Consider the following 21,567-nt stretch of genomic DNA (forward strand, 5'->3'; position numbering starts at 1 on the left):
TCTCTCCTCTGTCCCAAAGCCCAAGGCCGCTCAAACATGGGCAGCCACTGCAGAACTGGGCAAGCGAAGATGGCAGCCAAATGAGGTGGTGTGTGTGTGTGTGTGTGTGTGTGTGTGTGTGTGTGTGTGTGTGTGTGTGTGTGTGTGTGTGAGTGAGGGAGAGAAAGAGACTGACACAGAGCAAGCTCCCTTGTAGGGGTCAGGGAAAATAAAGGAGAAATGGGGGAAGGGGCAGCCGTGAGGGTCAAAAAGCACGCGCGTGGTTTGGCTGTGGGGAGCGACCCTGTGCCCTTTTCTTAATTGTGACATTACAGCAGGCGCCGAAGCTTAACCTCACCTCACGAGCCTGGCGCCCTGCCTCATCACCGCGTGTCTGAGTGCCAGCGTTGCCAGGGGAACAGGGCAAAAGAATTTAGCATTGTATCTGAATACTTTAGACTCGCAGGGTCGTGAGTGACTGTGAACTCTGAGGACACTGAACCGCAAAGTTCTCCCGTGCTTGGTAAGGGTACGTGTGGCGGGAACATCTCGGACACCCAGACGTGCCGGTCCGGGTTGACCTTGAGGCTGTGTTCACATGCAGTCATCATCCCTCTCGGCTCCCACTTCACCTGGCCCTGTCTGCACGGCAGCTTCTGTCTGGATCGCATGTGCATATAAATACGAACGTGACACACGCTGTCCCAGTTCCTCACAGCCGGTGTGTTTTCCTCCGTGGAGGTGCTACAAACACCCCCACCCCCCCCATCCCCTCCCTCGGAGTGCATCGGCCCGCATCTCCCCGGGAGCGCGATGTGGGCGTGTGACTTCGAGAGAATCACGTCGACGCGCTCGTGCGACTGGGAGGCGTTCGGTTGCTTTGCTGATCCGCTTTTTGTTTATTCCACCGCCAGATTCCATAGCGTTCCTGGAGCTGTTGCCTCGATAATTGAATTTGTCGGAAGGGCCGTCCGCCGGTCTGTGCGTCCGTCCGCCGGTCTGTGCGTCCGTCCGCCGGTCTGTGCGTCCGTCCGTCCGCCGGTCTGTGCGTCCGTCCGTCCGCCGGTCTGTGCGTCCGTCCGTCCGCCGGTCTGTGCGTCCGTCCGTCCGCCGGTCTGTGCGTCCGTCCGTCCGTCGGTCTGTGCGTCCGTCCGTCCGTCGGTCTGTGCGTCCGTCTGTCTGCGTGCGCATGTCGCCGTCGACCCTCGTCCTGCCACAGGGCTCGACCTGCTGTTCGTGCTGCACGCAAGTGCACAGAATCGCTAAAGCGCTGGGGGGACGAGCCCCGTCTGCGAGGAGGCCACCTGGGTGGTTCTGTGTGCGGTGCTGCTCGTGGAGCGCTGGCGGAGCTGAGAGAACAAGTGGCTGCGTGTTTAGCTGGAGACGCATAACCGCCTCAGTCGAGTGAGGCGGCAGAAAACGGAGCGGCTGGGAAGGTGATTTTGGCCAAGCGTGTCGGCGAGCGCATGTCTGGGGCTCTGAGGGGCGGGGCTCTGAGGGGCGGGGCGCTAAGGGGCGGGGCTCTAGCGCTGCTGTTTGTAGCCTTGAGTGCTTTCAGTCGCCTTCAGGGCTTTATTGGAGCAGCTGTATCTGCAGGATTGTTGGTCTCAGGGTCCTTGTTGTGGTCACTGCCTGATGTTCTGCCCTGAGCACTTATGTCCTAGCAGATGGTGTCTCCAGCCAAGACCTAACTTAAGTGCTGTAGATGATTTTAGGGAGTCTGTTTTAAATATCCCCACATATTCTCATATTTTAATATTTTTTATTTTCTTGAGACCCGTTAACGCTGATTAGGACCCAACAGCCAACAGTGATTTTCATCATTTTGCTAACTGCCATGTGATAGGTGGTTGCCGTGGCGCCGCTCAGCTTGCCCAGCTCCTCCCTCTCCCGCGTTCACCCCACCGTCGATTAGCCCCGTCATCCACCGCGTCGCCCTGACGATGCACCCGTGAACAAACGGCGCATCCCGCCTGGGGCCCGGCACCTGCCCCGCGCCGACCGGCTGGGTGGAACTGGTCCTGGGCCACGCCACCTGTGGTCAAACCACGCACCGCGAACCGCGTCACGGGGTACTGACGTCCTTGACGCTCGTTAAACAGAGCAGAGTCAAACGCTCTAGGACAGTCTGAGCATGTGCGCAGGTGCTCGTGGCAACCGGAGTGGACCGTCCCGCCACCCGTCCCGCACCTCTTCATCACGCGCCTGGCGCGGCGTGCTCCTCCTCCTCCTCCGCTGCTCCTTACACTCTCAGCGCTTAACAGTCCAGTTTAGCACCGGTGTGGTTTTCTTCATGCCGCTCTTCCTCTCCCAACGCCCAGCCAGCGTGGTGGAGACGTGGTGGAGACGTGGTGGAGGCGGTGTGGAGACGGTGGCTCTGTTCGCCGCTGTATTAACATTCTGTGCTGCTGCGCGGGAACTTTACTGCAGCTCTTCTGCGTGGTCCATCATCTTCTCACACTCTTATCTGCCCTTTTCCCTCACTCATTCTCTCAACTCGCCATCAATCTCTTGGCAGTTCACTCTCTCTCTCACTCTCTCTCTCTCTCTCTCTCTCTCCTTCTCATTCATTCTCTTTCTTTCTCTTGCACTTGTTCCATTTTATCTCGTCTGTTTGTCTGTCTCTTCTCCTCCCATCCATGCATGTCTCCCCCGGTTCATGGGGTTTAAGGCAGGAGTAGAGAAGGTCCTGCTCTGATCACACGTGTTCATAAGGACGAACTACAGTGTTATTCTGACGTCAGTAGTGTCTACGAAGCCCAGGGTCCGTCTCTGTGTGTGCGGGTCTGTCTCTCTGCATGGGAGTGTGTGCATGTACACCGGCAGGCAGACAGGAGAGAAAGTGAATTAAAGACTTAGACTGGGCATCAGAGTATTTACTGTCATTTGTAATTGTACAGGAGAGCACAGTCTGTGTGTACGTGTGTGTGCATCGTGCGCGTGTGTGTTGCCCGTGTCCATACGTGACTGTTGGAGGCTCTGGCACCTTCTTGATGCTGACTTGTGATCACAGTGCTGGGTAATTAGGGAGGGCGGCTGGGTTAAATGTGCATGTAAAATAATGAACGAGAGAAGTGCTGTGCTGATTGATTAATTGACTACTGCCTGTAAGTGATGGCACTGTGAGAGGCAGGAAGCACACCCCCGCCCTGCTGTCCGCCCACACCCTGCCCAAACCCTCCCACTCCTGATTAAACACTGCTGAAGGTTCCAGCTCAACACGCTTTCGGATTTAAACTCGCAGTCAGCAAAGTGGGCGTCGGCTCCTTGTTGCTCGTAATTAAATATTAATGTCCCACAGTTATTTGTTTATTGTCTTTGCCGTCTCCAGCAGTTTTGCTTACTCCCTAGTTCAAACTTTTGACTCCTCCCACCTCTCCTTGGCCCCTCCTCCTCCTCCTCCCCACGTTTCTCTGCCCAGGCATCTCTCTAGAGAAGGTGTTTGACTACAGCGAGTACTGGGAGGTGACCCGCGGCCTGTACGCCCAGTTCGACTGCACGTCCACCATGAAGTCGGGCAACGCCGACGTGTACGAGAACGAGATCCCGGGCGGCCAGTACACCAACCTGCACTTCCAGGCCCACAGCATGGGCCTGGGCCACAAGTTCAAGGAGGTGAAGAAGGCGTACGTGGAGGCCAACAGGCTCCTGGGAGACCTCATCAAGGTGAGTGGCCTCGGTGAGGAGGTGCAGCAGGAGCGAAGGGCCCAGGAGAGGCTCCGTGTTCTTTTGGATTTTGTTTTTCGTTTTTCCTACCGATTATCATCGCTCCCCGCCCCCCGTCCACGCAGTGCGGGTGTCAACAGCACCAGCTGCACACGCTGGCCCATAGTACCGCAAGTACACGTACGGTATAATTATAACGCGCGGCTTTCGTGTCGGCTGCTTATGCATGCGGGACCCTCCCTGTAGTGCAACAGGACTTAATTATCGCCTGCTAGCCTGTCAGTCTCCAATTCGCGCGTACGTTTGTGTGATTACGAGAGCCCCGGACACCCAAAGCTCCTCGTTGAGTTTTAACGTTTAATTGCCCTGTGACTCACTGTCTCACTGTCTCTCTCCTGATCACTCCATCATCAGTGTCCTGTTGTAGCCCTCTCAATCGTAATAAAAATAGAAAATGGCGTAATACCCACCGGTGTCCTCCCGTCACAGATTTCTTTCTCTTGCCCAGAGACGTGTCAACCGGGACGCTTATCACCTCAGCTATGCCACCCCGTCCCCTCCCCGCCCAAATCAATGCCATCTGCGAGCGTTTGGTCTCGCCTTTTCATTTCCCAGCCCTTAATTAAATGATGGGAGATAGTTGCCGTTCTAGCCAGCCTTCACACCCGTGTCTCCTCCCTGGTAATATCGTCAGTGTGAAGAGGGAGAGAGAGAGTGCAGAAGGCGTAGCGTTTGTGCTCCAGCCGCTGGTTTCTATTACCGCGCCACGCCCTCCCGCACCGGTCCCGTTCTCCTCCGGGTTTCAGTGGCGGGAGTCCTCCGCACTCTCGTAACTCTGCCTGCTCGGATCCAGTCTCCCCGGCAGCCTGCAGGGGGAGGAGATCCTCACTCCCTGACTCCCTCCGCCCTCCAGGTCACCCCTTCCTCCAAGATTGTGGGCGACCTGGCGCAGTTCATGGTGCAGAACTCGCTGACGCGTAGCGAGGTGGAGGAGCGGGCCGACGAGCTCTCCTTCCCCCTCTCCGTGGTGGAGTTCCTGCAGGGTCACATCGGCATCCCGCACGGGGGCTTCCCCGAGCCCCTCAGGTCAAAGGTAAGAGTGCACCACACCACCGAGGCCCCGGACGGGCGCTGCCATGGTGACACCACACACACGCCAATTGGGAAGCTGTTAGTTTTATACTCTGAGGTGGACCGAGAAGTGAGAAAGTAAAACTCTGCTGGAGTTGGAGATTTTGTGTAGGAACTGGAAGTTTTTCTTTAAGACATTTATTTGCACTCTGTGTAGTACTGTGAAAAATGGAGAAATCTGGTACTGGATAAAAAAAAAAAAAAAAAAGAAACAGTTGCAGGGTATGAATGAGACAGCGGAGTTCTTATCAGATCTCCATCCTTTTTATAAAATCCTCATCCTTTTTAATCAGATCTCCATTATTTTTTATCAAATCTCCATACTTTTTATCAAACCTCCAACCTTTTGAGGCCCTCCTTGGGATGAATGATGTTCTCTTAAAGAAAAGAAAGTTTGCTACTCTTTCTCTATTTTTCTTTCTTGCTCTCATTCGCACTTTCTCATTTCTGACTCTCTGGTAAAATAGTTTTGTGTAACCCTTTCTCCTCCCTCCTCATCTCTGTCTCCGCTGTGCAGTCACACAGTCTTCTGCTCGTCAGCAAGAAGTGGGGGGGGGGGGGGAGCGCATCCCTTCCAATTGCCATGCGTGCCACAATTACCCAGCAGCCACTGCTGCACAAGATCAATTGTTTCCCCGGCAAATTTGTGTCTCATCACCAGTGAACAATGCCTGTGTCTCGGTAGCTTTGTGCATGGACTACGCTCCTGCTTGGCTAATTTATTTCACACATTAGTTGAAAATAAATAGGCCATCTGCCTAGCATACATTGCTGATAACCAACTCGTTCCATGGCGTTGGCCTTATTCTTCCCCCCCATCTGTCTTAAATGTTGTAACATTAGTGCTATTCATCTACTATGCCAGTATTTCCCTGTGCAAATGAAGTGTTTTATTCTAACCTGTGGTGTATTTCAGTGTTGTGGAGTTTTCTTCACCAAAGGAATGTGTGAAGCCCTCATCATAAATTTAGACTTTTTCTTGAGTTGTAAACGTGTCCTTAAGGGCCACTGTCCTGCTGACTTGCTCAGCCCGGCAAACACGAACAAATGAATCGGGGAGAGGAGATTAGCCCAGCAGCCGCTAACGACCGGGTCTACATATTTGCAGGTTTCTGTGCGAGGCTCTTGGGGGCGGTCAACTCTGCGATCTGACCAGTCATGCATAGAGGGGCATTAAGCCGCATTACCGAATGATTAGAGTGTGGCTGTTTATTGCTGCTGTGTGGGGGATCTCTGGGCGCGTTTGACGGTGGCCACGTCTGGTGCAGGTGTTGAAGAATCTTCCTCGTGTAGAGGGTCGTCCTGGTGCTTCCCTGCCCCCTATGGACTTCCAGGACTTGGAGAATCAACTGCGTCAGGCACACGGAGAAGACATCACTCCAGAGGACGTGATGTCGGCTGCCATGTACCCGAAGGTGTTCCAGGAGTTTAAGGAGTTCACCACCACCTTCGGGCCTGTCGACTGCCTGAACACTCGACTTTTCCTGGATGGCCCAAAGATCGCTGAAGAGTTTGAGGTGATGCCTCCCTCACTGCTACTGTGTCAGTGTCAGTAAACTGAAGCAAGAATGGATTTGTTTTCCTGTGAAGTCTACTTAAAATGTACTTAACATTGAACAAATCAACAGTTCTTTTAAGACTCCTGTAGCTCCATCTTTCATTTTGCCCCTCTTCGGCCAGGTGGAGCTTGAGAGAGGGAAGACGCTACACATCAAAGCTCTGGCTCTGGGTGACCTGAACAAGGCCGGTCAGAGAGAGGTCTTCTTTGAGCTCAATGGGCAGCTGAGATCTGTCCTCGTCAGAGACACCGTCGCCATAAAGGTATGTCCTGTTCTACCACGAACCACTGTGCCGGAAAAACAACACTGCCTGAATAGTCTTAGAAGTCTTAAGTAGCTCATGCTTTCTGAAGTCAAGGCTATTTGCAAGTGAGAATCAGAGCAGGACATAGGAGAGGGCATGTCTACAAAATAACTCTCTCCCCGAGTGTGAATTACAGTGAAAAATCTAAGGTTCCTTTTTCTCCCAGGGAAATGCATTGTAATGTTTACAATTCCAGGCAAGAAGTATATGTATTACGTTTCGATCCCCTCCCGAACTGTTGTTTTTACCTCTTTTGTGAAAGGCCCCCAAAAGAGAAGGTCAGATCCCCTTCCTGCAAATGACCCCTTTAGTCGAACCCTGTCTTTGGTTGCTTTTCTGTTCTGCACATGCTCAGACTGCAGTATATGCTTGTCGCCCCTCCCCCACCCTCTGTGTGCCCCCCCCCAGGAGATGCACTTCCACCCGAAGGCTCTGAAAGATGTGCGTGGCCAAGTGGGGGCGCCCATGCCGGGCAAGGTGGTGGAGGTCAAGGTGAAGCAAGGCCAGAAGGTGGAGAAGGGCCAGCCTCTGTGTGTGCTCAGTGCCATGAAGATGGAGACGGTGGTCAACTCGCCGCTGTCTGGCACCGTGGCCAAAGTCTACGTGAATGTGGACAGCAGTCTGGAGGGTGATGACCTCATTCTGGAGATCGCTGAGTAGAGAGAAGACGACGGGAGAGATGGCTGGAAATGACTCGGAAGACCCTCACGTTAACAGGACATGCATCAGCACTATACACCATGTACAGAGATACGACCCTGCACAAAATGCCCACACATATATATACATACACACACACACACACACACACACGTCTGCACAAGTTCTATGGCATACAGTGTTTGAACTGAGAAAGAGGGAGAGAAACCTATTTTTGAAAAAAACGTCTTAAATGATCTGAACATAGTGCCTAATGTGTCTGTAAATTGATGTGTGAAAATTGGGGTGTGTTTGTCTGTGTGACCTTTACTTTCATTCATTGCAGTCATCTGTCATTTGCAATGATAATCACCAGGATTAATCTTCCATGAACTGGAAATTACTATGACATTAATGCTGTGTGAGTTTTCTGATATTGTTGGTCAATCTTGTAGCTTGAATGTAAAATTTAAATGTAGTGCTAAAAAGACGTATAATGATCAAACATGCAATAAATGAATAGGATATAATTACATAGTTTTGCACAAGGAGATTATTAGAATATATACATTTCATTAACTTAGTGTTACTTTTGGTTTATCCAAAAGCTTAAATTAACCTGGACAGTAGTGGTGGATCTTTATTCAAGCGCCCACGTACCCCACTTATCTCTCCTCTACTTGTGTTTTTCAGTAGGCCTTTTACGATAAACAGTTTACAGCACATGTGTGGGTCCAGTCCTAACAGGTTAATGCACTTCAATCCCTGAAAAGAAAAGTTGATGGCATTTTCGTTCTGAGCCCTGATGTCGTCACACTGGCCTGCAGAGGCTGAGCTGCAGGCTCGTTAGTGTTCGTTAGTGTTCGTTAGTGCTCGTTTGCGCTCGTTAACGCTGTTGGCCTGACTCACTCGCTGCAGTCTCGGGCAGCGTCAGTCAGGCAGAAGCAGGGAGTAAGGCTGCCTGGTCACCGGAGCGATCTTGGCTGAGCTCCGCTGATCGCATTCAGGGCTGATGATTGCATACGTGCACTGTCCCCCAGGGCCTTGAATCTCATCCAATCAGAACCACGGGCCTAGTGTTCGCCTCATTCCCCGATGCTTGGTTAATGCCACGATTCCAGTTTGTCCCGTTACGGGAATTTATCACACTGCTCCCTCCCCCCCCGCGCTCCTCCTGGAAGTGGACGTGCCACGCTTTGAGTTGCAGCCCGTGGAGAAGGGTGTGCCCTCTGCCTGTCTCCTCTCCTTCACTCAATAGAGATGTGACACTGGAGGTTTCTTATATGAAGTGTTATCTTTTGCAGCTGGGAATCAAACGTATGTGGTCTGTACAAGAGCGGGCTATTAAGAGCACTCGACACAGAGCGTTCCCCACACTCCAACGCCTCCCAATCTGAAATCCATTAGGCAGCATCCAGAGGGCCTCGGCTTCCGCTTTGAAGTGTGGTTAATTTGGGAACTAACTGATTTAACAAGTACTTTCATCTTTTAACCTCTTATCATTTATATTTACAATCGGAGATGCCGGAAACCAAGGTCTGGGGGTAACCATACTAACTTCAGCCCAAAGCACACACAGCACTTCCTAAACGTAGATTACGATGCTACTTTAGACCTTTTGATATTAGGAGTAGGTACTGTCTGTATCTCTCATTGTGTACTAGTGGTTCACTGTAGTGATTTAAGTGAAGACTTCTATAATGACATTGCAGCAATTCTTCCTTGCTAACTTGCAATGCTTGTAAGTGGGATTGCTCATGTAGCAAACCCACTGAACCATGTTTGTTCATTTTGTTGACATGGTAACTGCGTTAAGCCTTGTTTACATCTGGTGTTGATGGCTACGTTCCACATATTTAATCATAATATGCACAAGGGGATTGGAAGCATATGAGAAAAGCTTCTTTTATTCTTTTTGTTCTGCAACTGCGAGACGTGGAAGGAAGTCTCAAAAGCTCTTAAGGACCTTTCAGTGTTATCACTTGTGGCTATAGTCACATCTGTTGGGTCTTATAGTGTCATTCATTCATGTTTTATTCAAGCTTTTGGGCTGAATGGGGCCGGTCTTTGTAAATGTAAGCAGAAGACATCCACCCGCGTCTTAAATTGTTTCCTATGTGGTGTATGAAACACTCTGGCTCCGGATTCTTGAACTGGATGGAGCTGGAATCTGTTTTGCTGGATCTGAGGCAGTGTATGCATTGATAATTGGTATCAAGCCGAAGGGAAACATATCTAATCTTACAGACTTGCTGCAACGATGCATTTCATAGTGTCCTCTGTCCATTGCATTTTTTTTTTTTTTTTTTTTTTTGCTGTGTAGTTATTCTTTTCCTGTACGTTTTGATAACCAGAATTGTAAGAGTTATGCAGATACTAATTCATTGTGAACTGGTCTTTGATCATGGGAGGAGAAATAAAATACAGATGAAAGTCGTCTGCTCCATCGTCATCATTTGCTGTGTTGGGAGCAAACTCCTTTACATATGACTCAAACGTGGTATCTGTGCCAAGTTAACAATGAGATTTTCTTACAAAAATGTTTCACCAAGATGATTAGATATGGGTGTTTGAATCAACATGGTAGGAATTATACAAAATAAGATGCAACAGTTAAAAATAAACATATGAGCAATACTGTGATTTTGTGAGTCACATGTTGCACTGTGCACACTGTGTGGGTTTATCAAAGACTGATGTGATCAGTGGCCTCCGTGATCCTGTTGTCTCTAATTACCGAAGCCGATGGCAACACTCCAAAAACACGGGGCCCTATTGATCGGCTGTCGGCCTGCCATTCTCCTTAACTATAGTATAGACTGTACGTGTGAGCATATGACATGGAGGTGGTCAGAAAGCTAGGAATAATAACTGGTTTAGAATCGCCTATTTCGACTTGCACCTTTAAGATGTAGATTATCACTGTGGGAAATCACCGTCTATTCTCTCTCTCTCTCTGAGCGGAAGCAAAGGCTACAGTCAGAGGTGAAGGACAACTGTCTGTTGTTGGATGATGCGGATGCTTGATGAGACCTGTGGGTATTTCTCTCCCGTGGTTCTCTTGAACTGATGCGTGTTTGATGAGCACGAATAGAAGGGGGAGTTAAACGGAGGAAGAATGACTCAGTGTAACAAAGATGTGAAATCTTCCATTTGTAGAAGGTCTCATAAAGCGCATGTTTATATATATTTTAAAAAGTGTGACTGAATCATGTGATGTTTGCATGTGAAACGTGTCCCTTTATGTGAGACGTGTTCATGCTCGATTAGTTCTCGTGGCTCACGACCCTTAAGGATGAGACCATCTCCCTCTCCGGTATCAGCTGGTTTGTCATTTGTGTCGTCTGTCTCATCAGCAAATGTTCCTCCCACAATCTTGCCCTGACATCTGTCACTTTTATCTTTTAACTCTATCTTTTTTTTTTCATCCTTCATCCCTTCCGATTTTGATTTGTTGCCCCTCCTCATCCCCTTTTTCATAGCTCCACCCAATTATGCATGACAACGCTGTAGCCCAGTGGGCCATCAGGCACATTCACTGTCCCTTCAAGCAGACACGAACTCTTTAAAACACTTCATGTATTCTTGAAAGCTTCGGCACCTGTAGGTACAGTGATGAATTAGATATGAATATTCATCGTCTAACCCTGCCACTCCGTTATGCCCCAATGCCAGTTATTTAAATATTCATGACCTCCGAGAAAGCCAAGCCATTCTTCTAGCCCTGTGTGCTTCTGCTTCACATCATGCCCGCTTAAATCAATGAGTTTAAAGAAAGCCACGATCAATACTAGCATGATGTACAGAAATTCTTTTATCCAGAAATACTCCTAAAATGTCTTTCTGTTCTTTTTCGCACTATATATCTTTTTTCATTCTTTGAGCCTCCTGGATTTCTTTGATGGGATTATCTGAAAAGTCTGCACAATGTCGGCTCTCCTGCTAAAGCTCCTCCTCTACCTGTCTGACTGCCAGGCTTACGCTGTCACTCGGATGCTTCAATCCGTCTCCCTCCCTCTCCTGTCTCTTTCCCATCCCAGCATCCCACTCTGGAGTGTATAGTCTGAGCTGTGGACCAAGTGTGTGTGTGAGCTGTGGGTGTGTGGACTGAGAGGGCATGTGGACTGAGAGAGTATGTGAACTGTGGGTGTGTGGACTGTGAGGGTGTGTGAGCTGTGGGCGTGTGGACTGAGAGTGTGTGAGCTGTGGGTGTGTGGACTGTGGGTGTGCGGACTGTGAGGGTGTGTGAGCTGTGGGCGTGTGGACTGAGAGTGTGTGAGCTGTGGGTGTGCGGACTGTGAGGGTGTGTGAGCTGTGGGTGTGTGGACTGAGAGCGTGTGAGCTGTGAGTGTGTGGACTGTGGGTGTTTGGACTAAGAGAGCATGTGAGCTGTGAGTGTGTGGACCGAGAGAGCGTGTGAGCTGTTGGTGCGTGGACTGAGAGTGTGTGAGCTTCTCTGTCGCCCTCAGGGGAGGCTGGCCGCAGTGCTCACTCGACCGTGGCTACACCGATGGCCGAACAGAACCTCCGGTGGCGGGAGGAGAACAGGTTGTATCGTCGTGCCGCTAGCAGCCCGGCCCTCCTGCCGTGCCCTACACACCCGACCAGCACCTCGTCCTCAGCCGGTCCCACGGCTCGTTTTCATTCCGTGCTTGACTGGCGTGCGGGTTTGATCAGTGGGGGGTGTGGGAGGAGGGTGGGGGTGGCGGCCTCCGGGCTGTACTGGACTTTGAGCACGGCAGGGACTCTCCACAGCTACTGCAGGAGAGCAGGAGAAACTGCCTCTACTGAAAGGAAGTCAAATACCTCATTTTTTCCCATTTCTGCACCTTCACTAGGTACCTCTGCACTTAGGCATACCGGTGGGTACATGCCAAACAATTTGGGCACTTTGTTTTTACTTCCTCATATGAGCAGAACTGGTGGCACGTCATGGCGCTCTGATGGAGAAGGTCACGATTCGGGGCATTAATGCAGCTCCGCGCGGGCGCCGAAGAGAGTTGGGTGTTCTGTCACATGGGTTTGACTGCACTGCCCCCAAGGTCCAATATGTTCTGCTTTATAGGTGTGTCTTTCTGCGGTCTCGCAGCAGTGTTGCTCTTCACTTTTCTGTCCACGCTGCAGTTTTATGTTTGACGTCAACATGTCGGGGTAGGGTAACGTTTTTGCTTTAGTGACATTGTCAGTGTTGATTGTTGCTTCCAGAGTCAGTGAAGCGGTCCGGCTCCATTTGCAGTTAATTGTGCAAATCCCTTCAGCATATACCATAGAGTGAAATCTTTCCTGCCTAGAAGAACTCTCATCATTAAGATTCACAGCATGCCACACTACAACACTTAATTAGTCATTTGCCACAAGATCTGCTAGAGTGCTATTAGGGTCATCTTTCTAGACCTGCTCTTGTAGTTGAAGTGTTTGAAAATATGTATTACAGAATAATACATCATAATCACAAGTTACAACAACCCGGCATTGACATGGGCCAAATAAAAAAAAAACTGTTAACATCATTCTCATGCTAATCAGGTTAATAAATGCTAATGTACATGAATGCTAATAATAGAATTACTTAATTTGTTCAAACCGCATTCAAGAACTGACCACTATTCTAATCAAAATTGGAGTGCCTGTTATATTTAATGGCTAGGTTTTCGGGTGTGGGTTGGTTTTACAGGCTCAGCTATGTATGATCAAGAAGTTCATTGAGCATGTCTGACGGGGAAGGGGATAGGCCTTGTGTGACTGGCACTGCCTCTGCCTCCAACAGCCGCTCCTACAGAGATGATTACACAGAGCTATGGGCCCAGATCATGGGACTACTGGCAACGGCCGTCTCCCTGTCACTGAAAGCTGGGGGGGGGGGGGGGGTGCTACAATACATGACTCATGAAATTTATGAGACGTTCCGTCAGCGGTGAATGAAGTGATTATTATCCTCAATGGCTGAATAGTTTTTCGAAATGATTTAATATAATGAGTGATATTTAAAATGTTCATTATGTGGAAAATATGTAAACTATTTATTTTATGTCTCTTTTCCATTCAATTTAATTCTGACCATAAACGGCACAACAGGCGAAACGAGCAAAGGTAGAGAAATTATTAGTGCAATAGCGCCTCCAACTGAAGATTAGATACACTCACTGGGTTCCTTGAAGCCATTCCGCAATAAGCGTGGAAAATGTACGACGTTTAGTTAAGAGCACGACATAATAAAAGTCCTTTTTGTTTGTGTTTTTCTTTTAAAAGTATAATGATGAACACAATTAACATAACCGTAAAACATTTCAGTTGAAATATTTATCCTTGCCCAGCACATCCAGAGCGTATATGCACATTTCCATTTATAATCTACCACAAGCGTCTGCGTAGTCGTTGCTGTTTTCACACGTGTGCATTCTGCACTTCCCCTAAAATCGCTGTAGCTAACTCAGAAACCTGAGCAGCTCATTCCAGTTGAAGGTAATATGCTTAATGAAAATAACTGTAATCGCGAAAAATTTAAACACTGAGGAAAATCAATCTGTGATTTAAAATGTGACTTTAATGTAAATTAACTAGCATGGCTACTTAGCGAACCTAGCTTTCTTAGCATATCACATACTAGATAAATACGGTCGTCAGTTATATATTGGCCCTAATTAGAATTCTAAAATATTGCTAGGTTAGACAAAATACCAAAACTATATTGTTTTTCGACAGATAGGATAGCACAGAAGTGCATGATAGAATGACTGGCATATATATATATATATATACTCACTCTAACTAGCTAGATGCAGAACTAACAAATGGGTAGTGTACGCTTGTGCTGTATTAGCCATAATTTGAAAGAAATAATGAACTCGATAAAAAAAAACAATTATTAGATTACTGCTGATATTTAAGTTGCATCGTTCGTTAATAGTTGATTTACGTATTAGTATAACGTGCCTTCCTGGTTAAGGCTAATTGAATTAGCTTTACGATAACGTGTGCTACACCAGCGATAGGACACAATTTGCGCATGCGCAGTATTTACAATTGATTGGAAATGGCGAGATCGTTTAAAGTTGAGCATATTTGAAAGGCATAAAGCCTAAACTATAAATGGCAACTATCAAACTGAATCTATGAAATATTTCAACGTTGTTGTGAATGACTTGTCTTTAATAGCTGCTTCATCTTTCAATGATCTGTACCAAGGCCTATAACTAGATTTTTCATCTTCACGTAGTCAAAACGTTATTCAGTTTTGTATGTCTTATTTCCAGATGAGACTACACTTGCTGCTAGCCGTGACCCTAATGTCCCTCCTCACAGAGGTCGTACACGGGGCCGACAAGAAAAAGCTCCAAATCGGGATAAAGAAACGAGTGGACAATTGTCGCATCAAGTCCCGGAAGGGGGATGTGTTGAACATGCACTACACCGTAAGTGCCCAGTGGAGTAGGTGAACAGAGGTGTCAATTCCAGGTTCAGAAAGTAAAAGTCCTCACCAGGACATTTCTCAGGCTTCCTGGATTGTGTTGATTCCACTAATTTTACCTGGGTTGCTCTAATTAGAAACTCTAGCAAGCTTGAGCAAAATCCTGGTGAGGACTTTTACTTTCTGAACCTGGAATTGACACCTCTGTAGGTGAACGTGCCTTGTGCTCTTTTGTTTTCTAACTGGGTTTTCTCCTTTTATTTACCACAAGGGGAAGTTGGAGGATGGCACGGAATTCGACAGCAGCATACCGAGGAATCAGCCTTTCACTTTCACTCTGGGGACCGGGCAGGTCATTAAGGGCTGGGACCAGGGTCTTCTAGGGTGAGTTTGTCTTTAGCTATGCTTGATGTGAAAGGGTTATGCTGTGAGTCCTGCCAAGATGTGCAGTTCCTGTTATTTTAGCTGGAGTTTGGGTGGGGTCGTGGTCCTAGACCTAGAACAAGTACCAAAGGACTCGTGAGTTTGGTGGATGGGTTCAACCAGTGTGATGGTGTAAGGTTTGTGTTTTTCTCTTCAGAATGTGTGAGGGGGAGAAGAGGAAGTTGGTCATCCCCTCCGAACTGGGTGAGTATTGTTCCTATTTTAGTTTTAAAATGTAATCTGTTTAGAGGTTGGTAGAAACTTCTATTCAACCAGAAGACTGAATGTGGCCACGTTTTAATTTTGCTTTTTAATTTTGCTTTAAGTTCATTGAACATTAACACAGTTCTTCTACTCAATCGATAGTGACAAGCTTGATTTAAAATGGAAAAAGGTTCAGTAGCAATGCCACTGATGATTTTAAAACTAGCACAAAACTGTGACCTGTCGTCTCATGTAGGCTTTTTATACATTTGGGAAAGTGTCCTAGTACTTACTGGTTCATTGAATTTCAGGTTATGGTGATAGAGGTGCCCCACCCAAAATACCAGGTATGTATTCCATATCTAATGTGTAGTCACTTTTTTTTTGGCTGAAATGAATGGATCACTTTACTACAACTAACATTTGCATTTTGTTTGTAATAATGGATTGAATCGGTTATAGAAGTAATCCTATCAAAAACACAGCCAAATATATTCTATAGTAGCTATTTATTTGGGTGGTACATAATGACCAAGGCCAGAAGAGTATAAGGTTATGCTTCAATCACAATGTTGGTCCTAAAAGTGCTGCTTGGACATAATGTGTTCTATTCATCTTTGTCCTCTAGGTGGAGCCACACTCATCTTTGAAGTAGAACTGTTGAGCATAGAAAGAAGATCTGATTTATAATGGCACATTTATACTGTAGGTCTTAACATGTCAGTATCCTGGTACTGTATGATCAGTGGTTTTCTCTTAAAATAGTGAAGATGGTGGTTTCATTGCTCAAGCAGCTGTAGTATGTAGATTGAAAGAAAAAAAAAAACCTACAAGCATGTACATTTGATTTTGGAAAAATTCTGCTCATTAACAAACCACCTTGGACCCAACACATTTAGCACCATTCTTTATTTTCTTAAGAAGCTTACTACACATACTTGGTTGTAAGAGTGCATACAGTACAGTATTTCATTCCAGCCAAACAGGGATTGTGTCATTATAAGATGTTGAGCTGAATAAAGGTTATGTACAAAATAAAAGTCTGGTGGTTGAAACTTGATTAATCTTAGAGCTAGGCCTGTACTTCACACCGGTCAGCTTCATCTCTGGCTTCTGCTTCACCATCTCAATCGCCCTCATCAAAACTCTTAGCCTTCAACCTACACACTTCAAGATTTGCTAAAAAAAAAAAAAAAATCTAAGAATAATAAAATTGGCACGTTAACTCCCAAGGTATTGCTACAGTTTAGACTGGCTTGATGATTTAAGTAATGGCCTCCTCTTTCAGACATCCGATTAGTTCTGAAACCTAGAGCACTATGCACACAGCTGTTCAGTTCTAATCTAAAATCTACTGAATGAAAACTGGTTAAAGATGCAAATTCCCCTACTTCCGTCGTCCCTCCCTCGTTTCACGTCAAAACACACAACCTAAGACACTTCATAGTTAAAACGACAATCACTTCATCTCTAGCTGCCTTAGCCCATTTTGAGACAAGTTGTACTTGTTCTTGGAGAAAAGAAAGAAAAAAGCCATGTGAAAACTACATAGGACCTTTTTTATTTATTTTCTACTTGATTACAAATGCACCAAACCATATCCTATGGCACTTGGTGTTAAGTATAGAAAACCGAGTAACACTAACCGTTCCTCTCCCTTAGAGTACATAAAAAATAAAAAGACACTACCACACACTACTTGAATAATATATTGAGGAAATGGTACTGGAACAAAGTAAGACCATTGGGGTGGTTGACCTGCAGCTGAGATGGGCGTGGCCAAACTCCTCGCTCATCTCTGATTGACAGACACTGTGGTGTAGCGGTTCGGTCTGTGTGCCCACCTCCACCCCTCGGGGTTGGAGTAACAGGGTTGACACGGGGGGGGCGGGAGGGGGGGGCTGGTGGGGTGTTCAGGGAGTGAGGTCCCCCTTTTTCTGTGGGGTGTTCAGCTTCTGCATCCCCCTCACCTTCTCCAACAGTGCAGCCACAAAGTCCTGAAGGACAGAAACAGGAAATAAGGCTCTTCCGATGTAACGTTACACGAGTTTGAAGGTTTAAATTCTCATTTTACAGGAACAGTTGTTGTAAAGCCACCATTAGAACAGGCGTGTTCCCATGACTCCCCTCAGTCACCTGAGGCCTCCTAATCTGGGCACTTTTAATAGGAGCTTTAAGACTTTTGTTTAGCTTTGAATTCCTCTGCAAACCTCTGCACTGATGCTGATTTTAGACCTTTCTATATATCTTCATTTATATTTTTATTTCTATTCGATGAATCTTGAGTGTTGTATTAATAATGCTTAATATTATTATAAAAATCAAGTCGACCTAACAGCCATATAAATGATTGATTAAAAATTGGCTTACGTCATTAGGTTTGTAACAGTCTACAAGCAGCATCTGGAAGACAAAGAACTGATTAACAAACAGTGAGATATATAAACACACAGAGTATCTGCATTACATATTTATCTTTCTGCTGGACTGCTAGAAAAGGTCTGTACACTTTAAGGGTTCCTCACTTTAGCAAGCAGTCCTCTCAGGCTACGTCTGTTCTACTGTTGGTGGTATATGGGATTAGACATTTATTTGTGCTTTATGTCTAATGGCTGGTTAGACTGCATAACATCCTCGTTTCCTACTAACTTAAAACAGCAATCTGCAGTGCAGGCATACATAGGGAAAGTGCTGCATTGCTGCACAGAAATCTTTAAATGCATATCATAAGCTAATATGCGAGAGGCACAAACCTTCACTCTGATGGCTCTCTCTACATCGCTGGGTAGATCCAGCAGTTCATCCACATCTATCTCCAGCTCAGGAACCTCATCTTCCTGGAACACACGCATTGAGAAACATCAGATCTAGGCATTAGTTGGAGGCTTTTGTATGGAACAAACAGGACCTGTAGGAGGACATTTAAATATGCCAGGTAACACAAGTTATCACATAATACAGAATCCATTATCGGGGACCATGCTTTAGTGGTCTACCAAACAGTGAACCACATTTCATTACACTTTTGTATAGGATGGCAGGCTAGGCCTCTGTATAGTCACGAATGATATTTTCCATCATCTGATAAATCACATCAGCACATGGAGATGAAAACTACTCATGCTATTGTTTTCAGATCTGTGGAAATGGGGATTCTCCACAGCCTTTGTCCATCACTTCCTTGCTCTGTTCCTCCACACAACAGGATGGGCTGAAACCCCTGAGCGCGCGAGAGACGTCAAACCCTCTGACTTCATGTCAACACACAAAGGACACAATGTGTTGAGTGCATTTCCCCCTTTTTGCAGCCACCTTTCATTTACTAATGGCAGACCAATGATCTCTTCAGCTCCACGACCGGAGCAGCCAATGGGAAGGATTCAAGCGCGATGCCACGGCCACCGATCCAGTCCACATAACGGAGGCAACCGTTCATTCACCACGTCCGACATCTCCGCCTTTCACTCTCTCTCTCGAATCTGTCTGCACTTTCCAATCTGTGCCACTTCCTCCCTCCGCTTGGGTATCACAGCTTTCAAGGACAACCGTCATTGTGTCTGACTTTCGATCAACGTCGCGTCCCGTCTCACGAGCACGCGCGCCGTCAGCTCTCCCGCCGTGATGGTGGACGTTCCGCGTGCAACACACAGAGGCAGAGCCTTTGTTGCAGGCTGTGCTGTACTTAACACCAGCGGAGAGAGTGTGTGTGGGCGACTGCAGTCACTGAGCAAGCAGAAATGTGACGGTATGGGAGCAGGTCTGATTTCACACTGACCCACATTGCTCTGCGGCAGCGCTAGACTTAAGCCGGTCACATCTTCCACAGCAGCTCAGCACAAAGATGCTGCTATTTGCACTCATGCTACTATTCTGTGGCCAAAAGGCTGCATTTAATAAAATCAATAGTTATGGCACTAGAGTTAAAAGGATATTAGCCTTCATTCATCTTGAAGCGTTTTATCATCACATTAGTGTGAGGAGAGGGGGAGCACTAAAACACATTGCAGAAGCCTTTACTGAAACAGGATGGTAGCTACAAACGGTCAGGATCACAACTTGCTGGTTTGTGCGTACAGCAGAAAGCCACATTTATTTTTAAAGCCTTTTAATTTGCAGTACCAGAAAAAGAATGTGAGTCATACTGCAAGCTCGGGAGGTGGCAGGCGCAGGCCAGAGACCTCCAGTTATTAGCTAACTGTGCTGCTCTTCTCAAAGCAGGATCTGTATGAATTCTTGATGAATTCTTTTCTTTGTCTTGATGAAGGAGGTTTGGGGGGGGGGGGGGGGTGAATTGATGAATTGTGTCCTTTGTCTTATCCCATTCAATATACCCTTAGGTAGGCTACATTAGAGTCTGAATTGGGTTGAGGGTCGCAGTGATGCAACATGCATTCTAAAAATCAATACAAAAGGACAATAAATATTTCTGGGACTGGGGCAATTTCGTGGGCATTTCTGACAGAGCATATTTACATAGTAATGAGCTGCAGGATTTTCCTGCTATTTTACTGGTTAATATAGTGGGAATACATTTAGGCATAATTTAAAAACGTACTACACAATCAACTGATGAATGGATGGATGGTGCCACAACATGTATGTAAGCATTAAAACCCTCAACACGTGTCTCTTAAAGCACCTGATACTCACCTGTGACAGGTAGCCAGAGGAAATTACTGAATACGACCAAGACAAAGGCCCAAACCTCGTGCTTTCTTCAGCATGAGCAAAAACCCAGTTCTAAACTCAGAAGGGCATCCAACACAAGGCCTCTATTCAAACTGACCTTTAGCCCTGAATAATATTGTGGGTCAGCGTTACTAGCCCAATAGGTTCATGAACTACAGCAGATTTTGCATGTCTGAAGATGACATCATCTCACAGGCTAACGGGGAGACCTCGTAGATCCACGATGGAAAGCACACAATATTAATACAACCTAACACTCACCTAAGGGTAAAGTTGTAAAGACATTATGCGATAAATGACCATTTAATGGCTATTAATCTCTCAACGTGAATTTCCAAAGGCAGAAACATCTATAAAACAGACTGTGACAAAAGACTAGAAGAAGAGATGGCCATAATTATGTGAAGTGTGATTTGAATGATGACAGTTAAACAGACCTGGGCCTACATGGGAGTACAGTAGTCATCACCTGCATAGTCACCTTTCTTTTATGGCTTTGTCTGGAGTTGAATCATGCCACGCCCTTCCATACATAAATCCATAACCACAATAATGTTCTTATCCAAGCCACAACAAATGGAAGATTATACTGGTGCAAACATAAAATAACAACAGACTAACACGAGGATTATTCGCTATGAGAAATGAAATATACGAATGTGTGACTAAGAAATATCACGCCTGACAAAGGATTCCTTACAACAAAGGATTCAATTCAACAAAACAGTACTGTTAAATATGTCCTACCTCGCAGTCATATAAATTCATTAATTGGCTAACTATCCACTCCTCCAAATTCAGTCGCCTCCTCAGCTCTTTTCTGTCATATTTCACGGTTACTCGCCCTTGCTTCTGTGGAACTTCTTCTTCGGTACCGGCTGGTGTTTGAAAATAGACCCGGGGTTGAGGTGTCGATTCCGGGCTCGTTACTGCCGCCATTGTCCGTATTACAACCTTTAAAAAGCCGTCGGTGGATTTAAGAGCACAACTCGGAGCATCAGTTTAAAAAGCGTGCAGTCTGCTCGTGTTATGCCATGTGGACCTCCATTGCATCCTGCAAATGTAATGGCCCTCACAAATTCAGTAGCCTTCTCTTTGCGGTTGTCTCACGACTGCAAACGTAGTTTAAGCTCTGCGATCTAAGCTGTCTTCAAAGCAAACGAGCTAATTAGACAGACCACAACAGAGCAGTCTTGGACATGTCAAAGTCCATCTTCTAAGGTTCGGTTATCAATTGTCTCTGGACACAGGTTGTGGGCGCCTCCAAGTCACCGCAGTCATGCGCCGTGCGCATGTCTCTTTTGATTAGTACACATGTGATCATATTGGTAGACTTTCAGATGTGGTACGATCAATATTTGTGTATCAGGTACGTATTTAATACTCTTTAATGAAAGCAATCCATCGACATTTTAATATTTACACGTCCATATAAGTGTACCACCCCTCAACTTTATATGGACTATTCCACCAAATCAAATAACCTCTTGTTACCGGTGCGCACACTACCATGACACGCAGTTAGGCAAGCTGCCTTATTTTGATTTAAGGTATAATAATAATAA

The 21,567-nt window shown here is 46.6% G+C and overlaps 3 protein-coding genes across 3 annotated transcripts in view; 2 read left to right on the forward strand and 1 right to left on the reverse strand.

The window, feature by feature from the left end:
* Positions 1 to 9,714, forward strand: part of pcxa (pyruvate carboxylase a) — a 71,547-nt gene extending 61,833 nt beyond the window's left edge. Inside the window, exons 17-21 of the mRNA XM_076979446.1 lie at positions 3,401 to 3,645; positions 4,559 to 4,738; positions 6,045 to 6,293; positions 6,457 to 6,597; positions 7,048 to 9,714. Of these exons, the coding sequence (XP_076835561.1) occupies positions 3,401 to 3,645; positions 4,559 to 4,738; positions 6,045 to 6,293; positions 6,457 to 6,597; positions 7,048 to 7,299 (1,067 nt within the window). The 3' untranslated portion in view covers positions 7,300 to 9,714. The remainder of the gene's footprint in view (positions 1 to 3,400; positions 3,646 to 4,558; positions 4,739 to 6,044; positions 6,294 to 6,456; positions 6,598 to 7,047) is intronic.
* A 3,885-nt stretch (positions 9,715 to 13,599) lies between these two features.
* fkbp2 (FKBP prolyl isomerase 2) lies at positions 13,600 to 16,188 on the forward strand. The gene is made up of 6 exons (XM_076980254.1): positions 13,600 to 13,740; positions 14,532 to 14,690; positions 14,958 to 15,070; positions 15,267 to 15,313; positions 15,625 to 15,660; positions 15,942 to 16,188. The coding sequence occupies exons 2-6, from the start codon at positions 14,532 to 14,534 to the stop codon at positions 16,001 to 16,003; spliced, it is 417 nt and encodes a 138-aa protein (XP_076836369.1). The 5' UTR covers positions 13,600 to 13,740; the 3' UTR covers positions 16,004 to 16,188.
* Positions 16,189 to 16,207: 19 nt separating this feature from the next.
* On the reverse strand, positions 16,208 to 21,313 carry ppp1r14ba (protein phosphatase 1, regulatory (inhibitor) subunit 14Ba). Its single transcript, XM_076980255.1, has 4 exons — positions 20,750 to 21,313; positions 18,067 to 18,150; positions 17,684 to 17,716; positions 16,208 to 17,310 (listed from the first exon to the last, which is right to left on the reverse strand). Exons 1-4 carry the CDS (start codon positions 20,939 to 20,941, stop codon positions 17,227 to 17,229), a joined length of 393 nt encoding a protein of 130 aa, XP_076836370.1. The 5' UTR covers positions 20,942 to 21,313; the 3' UTR covers positions 16,208 to 17,226.
* Positions 21,314 to 21,567: the final 254 nt, after the last annotated feature.

Source organism: Brachyhypopomus gauderio, chromosome 18 (assembly GCF_052324685.1).
Source record: "Brachyhypopomus gauderio isolate BG-103 chromosome 18, BGAUD_0.2, whole genome shotgun sequence".
NCBI classification, from domain to species: domain Eukaryota; kingdom Metazoa; phylum Chordata; class Actinopteri; order Gymnotiformes; family Hypopomidae; genus Brachyhypopomus; species Brachyhypopomus gauderio.